Genomic DNA, 8757 nt, shown 5'->3' with positions numbered 1-8757 from the left:
GCAAATCGCTACCGTATTGTGGTGGAGAGGTTTGTGTGTCTCAGGGATCACAGGGGCCATGTTGTCTGGGGGCTTTTGCCCCCTTGTAGGGTCTCCCATGCCAAATTGGTCCTGGGTGAGGGACCAGACAAAGAGCGATTCAGAAGACCCTTGTGAGAATATCACCGGGGGAACAGTTTACCCTGCCCGGGATAGGGTTCCCGGGGCCCAGCCCTGGAGCCAGGCCCAGGGAGGGTGCCCAAGGGCGAGCATATGGTGGCCAGGCCTTAGTCCATAGGGCCCAGCTGAGCACAGCCCGAAAAAGGGACATGGGCCCATCTTCCTGCAGGCCCACCACCAGAAGGAGGCACCGTAGGGGTCGGGTGCATTGTGAGCTGGGCGGCAGCCAGGAGCGGATGCCCTGGTGGACTGCTCCCCGGCTACCAAGACTGGCCCGGAGACTTATTTGGCTTGAAAACCTCAACTTTACACATCCAAACCTCTTGTCACTGTGGCCAAATAGCCCAATCTCTCTCATTTGTCAATTACACTTTTCTCCAGAAGATATTTAGCTTGTCCATGTGGTCAGCTGCAAATTTCAGTTGAGCTTGAAGGTTTTTATGCGAAAAGAGAGAAACTACCAGTTGTAGCCAGTCATGATCATTAATGAGAGGTCAATTCAAAGTGGAGTTAATATGTGTTGTACAACTTTTAGCACCAGTTATTAAAGGATTTAAGTAAGTGCATGTCTGCATATGTATACTTTTGACTCTTGTGGATTAGAGAAAATCCTGAGTTCAAACTTTTGAACCTAGTTCTTTTTTTTGTAAGTCATTAAAGATGTGTGCTGTACCCTGGAAAAAGAACAGCTCAATGAAATAATTAAAAGCCCAAAATGACCATGATATTCATGCACATAATGAGGATATGTAACCTTCTGGCCACAATTGTCACTTTTATATGAGTATGAAAACATTTCATTTGTTCCTGTTTGCGTAAACTGACTTATTTTCCTATCTTGTGGAAACTACACTGTTCATTGTCATCTTTTTATATACAAATAACATTATACAATGTACAAAAATGAATAAAATGACAGAGACTGAGAAGCCATATGTTTGTGCAAAGAACACCCAAAATGCAACATAAAGGAACAGATTAAAGTGCATTTACCTCGTGCACTATTACCTACTGTGTTATCTGGTCATTGACTGCAATAGTCTGCAGTAGTCTAACTGGGCATGTGAAACTGACACAGAGAACATGATGAAGCCTGCTGTTTCTGTGCACGTACGCTTTACTTTTCGGTAGCACGTTATCTTTCTGATTCACAAGTGGTACACTTAATACACTTGTTGGCTTGCCAGTGAAATGCGGCAGACCTTGATCTCTGGTTCCTTAATACTGTTATCAGTGCACTTTTACCAAAATGTTTTTGCTAGTCAAGTTAATGGCCAATCAATATTTCCCTCTAACCAAAGTACACATAGAAACATGTAAATCAATGCAGCTGATTGCTTTCTTTGCATGCTGGTACCATGCTATTGTCACCTGTAAATATAATGCTGGAGTACTTCTATGTGACTATGAACATATAATCAGTGAGTTAACACCGGTGTTGCATCGCTCTGTGTATAGAGCCACCAAATTATCTATATCCATCCAACTGCTTGTTTCAGATGTCTACTCAGCCAATGGCATGCCAACAACTCAAGTCATGTAGACATGGGGAAGAAAGATGGTTTAAGTGACTTTGAATGCGGCACGGCTGTTGGTGCCAGACAGGCCAGTCTATTTCAGAATCTGCCGGTCTGCTAAGTTCTACTCTGTTCCTGCACAGCCATCTCAAGGATTTAGAGAGAATGGTCGGGAAAAAAAAGAAAATATTCTGTGAGCTGCAGTTTTCTGAGTGAAAATGCCTTGTTGTTGCCAGAAGAATGCTTTGAGATTATCAAAATGCAACACTAACTCAAGCTGGTCGAACCTGGAAGCACATGGGCTATAGCAGCAGAAGAGCACATCGGGTTCTGCTCCTATCAGCTAAGAACTGAAAACTGAACCTCAGTTCACATAGGTTCACCAAAATTGAACATTAAAAAATTGTCCTTATTCTGATGAGGGTATCAATGTTTCATGGTGGTGAGGGTTCCATCCATTCTCTTCCACTTATCCTTGTCAGGGTCGGGGGGAGGGGCTGGAGCCTATCCCAGCTGTCTTAGGGCAAGAGGTAGGGTACACTCTGGAGAGGTCGCCAGTCTGTCACACGGCTAACACATAGAGACAGACAACCATTCACACTCATGGGCAATTAAGAGTTTCCAATTAACCTAACCCCACTAACTGCATGTCTTTGGAATGTGGGAGGAAGCCGGAGTACTCGGATAGAGCCCACACAAAAACATCCAAACTCTACACAGAAAGATCCCAGCCTGATGGCAGTATTGAACTCAGGACCTTCTCGCTGTGAGATAACAGTGCTAACCACCATGCCACCATGTTGCCTGTGGTGAGGGTTTAATGTTTAATTAAAGTATTGTTGCTGACTACGGCCATCACTTCATGACCACCCATTGTACCCATTGTCTGATGCCTGCTTCCAGTAGGATATGTCACAAAGTCAGATTATCTCAAATTTGTGTCTTGAACATGACAGTGAGTTCATTGTACTCAAATGACCTCCATATACAACCAATATTAATCCAACAGTGCACCTTTAGGATGTAGTGGAATGGGAGGTTTGCTATGTGCAGCTGATTATTTTGCAGAAACTGTGTGATGCGATCATTTGAATATGAAATACAATCTCCAAGGAACCTTTTCAACTTTATACCATGAAGAATAGTGACGGTATTGACAAAATGTGTCAAATAAAGTGCCTGTGAGTGTATAATACATCAGCGGGAGATATTAAAGGTTAGAAATTCAAACTATTCACTGTGTTGCTTTGGTGTTGTAACACTGGAACTTTTGATAATGTCTCTCAAATGCACTATGTGGAATTTTAGGCAGAGTATGTGAGTAAAGTAACTGAGTTTGTCTTAGTTTTGTTCATTTTTACATAAGGACAAGTATGTAACATGAATCAGGGAACACACCACAGCATTTATTGCCTAATCTAGTCTGCAATGCCCGTCCCTAAATGGATCTTTAAAACAGAAAAAAATCAAAAGGCATCCTAAAACACAAAAATCAAACACAACAAATGATAAGACGGACTAAATACCCTAACAAGACAGCAAGTTATTCATGGTTACATGACTGGTTAATATTTAAAAATGGTTTCTGTTTGATTTTTAAAAGATCCCAGTTAGACCCACCTTTAATTTTGTAAGGCAACAAATACCCCAAATATACTATAATTACAGGCAGCTTGTAATTACCAACCAACGCTCCAAATGTTATTGACCCACAACTTTCATTACTAATACTGTTCCTGGTTAGAAAGATAAGATTTAAGTGATTGTAAAGGTTTATCCAAAGAAATTTAAGCTTAAAAATTCTATGAATAACAATAAGCATTGAAAAAAATTCAGATCATGAAAAATAAAGACAAAACAGATTGAAACCTTCTGCAAACAGTAATGGTGTTTAATGGACTACAGTTATGGCCAGATGTATCAATTACTGCATCAGAAAACTCTAGCATGTTGACAGCACTATAAGAAGTGGTTTGCTGTGAAGCTAAACACTAAACAAATACAGTTACAATCACAATACGCTAAAATCCTGAGAGAAAGTAACCTAAATATATTTTCTGCCAATAAAAGTAGTCGCTTCACTTCCCCTGGTCAAACCTTTAATATGAACACATTTAAGAGCAGATTTAAACACTCTTTCAGTGTACGTAAGATCCTGCAAATAAATTACAAGCATGACACTTTAAAAACAACACGGCTCTAAAGCTTTACAACTAATTTTCCAAATGCAAAAAGAGAAAAAGAAAAGAAAAAAAACTTGTTAGACTGTACAAACAATGTTACATTTCATTACAATTTTCAACAGGTGTTAAGACAATTGTCAGTGGCATAAATCAACAGTAAATACAACTATAAAAGTACATCATTGAGATCAAAACCGATTTAAGATCTTTTCCCCCCCCCATCTGGAAATACATAAAATTTAGGAAAATCTAAAGGTCTAGTCTTTGACTATTGGCCATAACGTCACAACAGTGTGGTTACACAGGTCATGGATAGACAGGAATGTTGTTATTGGAAAAGGGTCTCCTCAGGCCCAGCAAACAAAAGGCAGATTCAATCCATGTCCAAGCCTATTCATGCATTCGTCCTGTGCTCATCAGTATTTGCCAAGCTCACACTGGGCAGTGATAAAGCCATTCTAATTACTGGGTTGTCCTTTTGAACTAGCCAACTCCTGATTTTTAAATGGGTTGCTTAGTCATAGGTCCACATTTTCGCTTCACCAGCAGTTTCCCGTTGAATCAATATCATAACATTGTCACTTCAAACGTCTTCATCATCTGGAGTCTCTTTTGGTGGCCTTTAGTTGTTCTCCTGCGAAACTGTGCTTTCCTAAGAAAAGGTTGGGAAGAAAGACAATTTTAGACTAAGATAAGGTCACATTTTCCTTTATATCAAGTCCTGACCAAAGCTAAAACAGGAACGTTTACAGTCAGGTTCTAAACTGAGACATGTAAAGTCTGTAAAATAGCCTCGAACAGTTGTTGAGAACTATGGATGTATGCCGAGTTAGGTTCACTGTGTGCTCACACCGATATACTTATCTTATCTCGCATGTTTGGTGTTGCAATCAAATGAACTTAATTAACAGTGTTATGACCAAGGTATGCTTATACAACTTGTAGATTTAAGATAAGGCTGATGCTCTTTGGCAGGGTGGCCAAAACAGGCGGAGGTCTGACAGTGTAATTGGTCTTGTTTTTCCCCCTTTGTGTAATTATTAATAACTAATTTATTGAAGATCTTGATGAACTGATTCTAGTTTATATTAAATTAACCATTATTGATTATTCTCTCTCTCTCTCTCTGTCTCTGAACTTTAACACTCTTATATGTTCAATACCTAACTCTTCTGTTCACTCAAGTAACTTTTTGTTAAAGCTGAAGCATTTGGAAGCACAATAAAGTAAAGGAAGGAAAGGAAATGGAAACTTTCTACTAATTCTTGAAACTTCAAGGAGTGCTGCCTTCATTCTTTATAGGCTCTGCTTAAAAAGAGAAGCAAGAAACTATTAACTCTTCCCATTTCCTGCTTAGAAGGTATTTTTGTTGGGTGAGACACGGGGAAGCGGGGAATGGAGTAAGCAGTGTGCCCACTGTACAGTAACCGAGCTGCACTGTAATTTGTAATGCACACTGACTAGATTTGATTTTATGCATCTGACAAATGCATCTATGTGAATTTTAAGTTTCAGTACTCAAGCCTTTCTGGGGGAAAGGGGGGGTTCAAAGCATGAATCAGAAAAGAATCAGCAGGTTTCACTCAATATATGTGTATTAAAGTAATAAAAAAGCTGCTTACAAATGGAGTCCTTTCTCCATATTTGCTACAGAAGGTCATCTTGACAGCGTTCTTGTGTCCTGTCCGCTGGTCAAATGTCTGGCAGGTCTCGAAAGGGGGACTGTACAAGTGCAAACTTACTGCACACTCAGTGTGGCTGACATTTTCCACACGATGCAGACCAATGGAGTCTAAAACACACACACACACGTACACATGTATGAACAAACAGCATACATGTAACATTGGAATGCTGTAAAACAGGGCTCAACAACAGTTAAAGGCAGAAACATGACACCAGAGCTCTGTTTGCCTCAGGGACATACACGGCAGGCAGGGATTTGCAGGATAGACAAAAAAAAAAAAAAAAATGTTCATTGTAAATTTACAGCTGCCTGTGAGACCAATTAGACATTATGTAACTGCAGAGGTTGGAAACTTGGGTTTTACTGCACGCTGACAGAGATGCCACACATTTAACAGCCTTGCCTAAGTTTCAAGGAAATTTCACATTAGCATATCTCAAATGATCACATACGTTTGTTTGGTCTATTGTATTGAACACTGCATAGGCATAATAAAGATGTGAGTAAAATGAAGAACCAGTTAAAATGACTCAATATACAGATATCAAGATATCAGCAGATCAATCTAAATCAATCTAAATTCTGTTGGAGAACAAGCTCTGGTTTAAAAAGGATAGTCAGACAGTTTGGTTTCTCACCATTTATGTAAGCAACCTTGTTTTCCTGGAGAATTCTTTGTGACTTTTGGACCATATCTCCGTGTGATTTGCTCTCTGGCCACTCGAACAGCGTCTCCTTCAGCTGACCCTGCAGGAGCTTCATGAAGCAGTGGGACTCTGTGTGGTCATGGATACTACTGCAAAGCGTTAAAGAACACTGTCAGAATATGACAACACTGCTCTCTTCATAAAAATTAGACAAGATGATGAGGATGTTAAAAAAAAAAAAAATTGGGAAGACGAGGCAAATCTTAAGTTTTCACGGCAAGAGCTAAACGTACTTTGAACAGCTATGTTTATAAGTCATACCCCATATCATATCACCAATACTGTATGTTCAAGAAAACAAAACAAGAAATTCCCAGAACAGTCTTACTTAACAAGTCCCTGTTTTAAAACACTAGTAGTGGTACAGCCATGTGATAAAACAGTCTTTTCTTGTGTGAAAAAAGACAGCTGCTGATCTGCATCTTTTAATACGTAATCATATAAAAAGACCAGCCGACAAGATTTGCAACACATCCAGGAATTATCAGCCTTTCTATCACTGAAAGTCCGGTGTTTGGGTGACATTTGCTGACAAAGTGGGACATGAGAAAGATATCAAACAATGTCTATTTACATAATCTCTCAGTGTGTAGAACATTGGACTTTGTTATCTTTATTAACTAATGCAATAATTGCCAGTGAGAAACATGGCCGTGTGGCCTACAGTATCTAAGAGTATAGGCTTGTAACATGACTGAAACCCCGAAACAGAAATCTTATTATTAAAGGTTTAAACAAATTCAGTTTTCTGATCAGATTATTTTATATGAATAATTTATATGAATTATAATTAAGTTATTTATTTATTTTTAATGATACAAATATCTTACCTGCCGTGGCCTTCACCCCAGCAGAGAACCATGAGATTGAACTTCCCATTACCCTCATCAACCAAGTTCCTTGTGTATCTGCAGGAATGAGAAATATGTCAAATGTACATGGAAAAATATGATGCATTATGTCACAACTATACAGTTACAGAGGAGTGAAGGGCTGAATTTACAAGCAGTTTGGAGCTTTTTTGATTTAAACGGCTTGTCAAAATATAATATTTGATTTTCAAGTGATTAAATTCCTTTTTATTTTTCTTAAATGCAGAAAACTGATGATGGACTTGAAATAACGTTTTCACAATAAGCTGTACGTTACATTAATACAAATCAATTTTATTTTGGAAATCCAAGAAGCTTTCACGTCATCCAGCTGGAGCCCACAAAGAAACAGAAGAGTTTTAATCATTGTCCAATAGTCCTCATACAGAAAACCTCATACCCTCCACTTTTGTGTCTGTGTTCTTACTAGGCCTGTATTTTCTGGACTGTGCAATTGCAACGTGTGCAAACATTAGCAAGCAGATGCAGCTGTGAGATTGGGAAACTAGTGAGAGGTGATGGCTTTCAGGACTTTCTAACAAACAAACAAACAAACAAACAAACAAACAAACAAACAAACAAACAAACAAATAAAAATGCTCTTTTAATGACTATTCAAAATTTTCAGTCACATTTTGGTTAGGGTTCAGGCAACAAAACTAATTTGTTGCCTGAACTAGATTTAATGAAATATTATACTTTTTGGTTGAAATTCACTGCTCAACAATTTTAACCAGGCTTAGAAAAAGAAAGTCTGCCCGGCAGAGACCAAACTTGTCCCATTTGCCAAAAATCAGCGGGTGTGTATCAGTTCTCGGTGTTGATTGGATGGCACACACCCGCCTTCCATTGAACCCCCACTAATCAAAACACTGGGAGGGGGGGGGGGGGGGGGGGGGACTCTTTAAAGTTTTGAATAGAACAGAGAACTGAGGAATGAACTGGTTTGCATATCTCCTCATTGTAACACTACCTTTCAAAATAAAGCACACTAATATAGCCCAAGCAATTTTCTTTTCAAAGTAAAACCTTAGAGCAGCAGTTTTGTCACCTACATGAAAATAAATAAATCAGCCGCTTTCATTCAAAAAAAAAATGCTTTTAGCTACTGAGCAAATGCATGCAGTAGTTTGCCACAGCATTTTTTTTTCAAGAGTACATTTTCAATTAAAAAAAGGGAAGAAAAGGGACTCATGACACATGTTTAGGGTAAACAAAAACATGATAGAGTAAATATAATTTTGAATATCGATAAAGCAACACGACACTAGGTCAAGGTGCAAAGGTCCAAAGGACAACAGCATAGATGAGGAATATCTGGGTGGGTAGGTGTTGAAAAACCCCAAAACAAACAGAAACACGAATATTTTACCTGTATTGGTCAAATTTTGCATACTTCATCCACTCCTGAGGATTGCTCTCATATGACTCCATTATATTCTGAACCTCCTCAACATTGATGCAGTCACTCTCGAAGATGCTGTGCAGGATTTTTATCAAGTCGTCCAGGGTTTCTGGTTTGACCACCTCGGTTTGCTCCATCACTGTGCTGCAGAGGAGAGTTTTTTTTCTCTCTCAGGTATTTCGCTTCAGTTAAAACTTCAGATGGTGAAGACTTTCTACTTTGCGCAG

At 39.1% G+C, this 8757-nt stretch overlaps 1 protein-coding gene across 1 annotated transcript; it reads right to left on the bottom strand.

The window, feature by feature from the left end:
- Positions 1-3544: 3544 nt before the first annotated feature.
- Positions 3545-8757, bottom strand: cdo1 (cysteine dioxygenase, type I). Its single transcript, XM_063489366.1, has 5 exons — positions 8498-8757; positions 7084-7161; positions 6185-6342; positions 5482-5651; positions 3545-4511 (listed from the first exon to the last, which is right to left on the bottom strand). Exons 1-5 carry the CDS (start codon positions 8665-8667, stop codon positions 4482-4484), a joined length of 606 nt encoding a protein of 201 aa, XP_063345436.1. The 5' UTR covers positions 8668-8757; the 3' UTR covers positions 3545-4481.

Source organism: Pelmatolapia mariae, linkage group LG12 (genome assembly GCF_036321145.2).
Source record: "Pelmatolapia mariae isolate MD_Pm_ZW linkage group LG12, Pm_UMD_F_2, whole genome shotgun sequence".
In the NCBI taxonomy this organism is placed as follows: Eukaryota; Metazoa; Chordata; class Actinopteri; order Cichliformes; family Cichlidae; genus Pelmatolapia; species Pelmatolapia mariae.
Note: the sequence above shows the minus strand (reverse complement) of the source record. Positions and strands in the feature narration are given on the sequence as shown.

What these genes read in the sequence shown, in the direction of transcription:
- cdo1 (XM_063489366.1), bottom strand. Translation starts at nt 8,667, where the DNA reads ATGGAGCAAACCGAGGTGGTCAAACCAGAAACCCTGGACGACTTGATA. An exon ending in CAAGGTTGCTTACATAAATG is followed by an intron (nt 5,652 to 6,184) that starts GTGAGAAACCAA and finishes TGTGTGTTTTAG; the next exon opens with ACTCCATTGGTCTGCATCGT. An exon ending in ATGGAGAAAGGACTCCATTT is followed by an intron (nt 4,512 to 5,481) that starts GTAAGCAGCTTT and finishes ACCTTTTCTTAG; the next exon opens with GAAAGCACAGTTTCGCAGGA.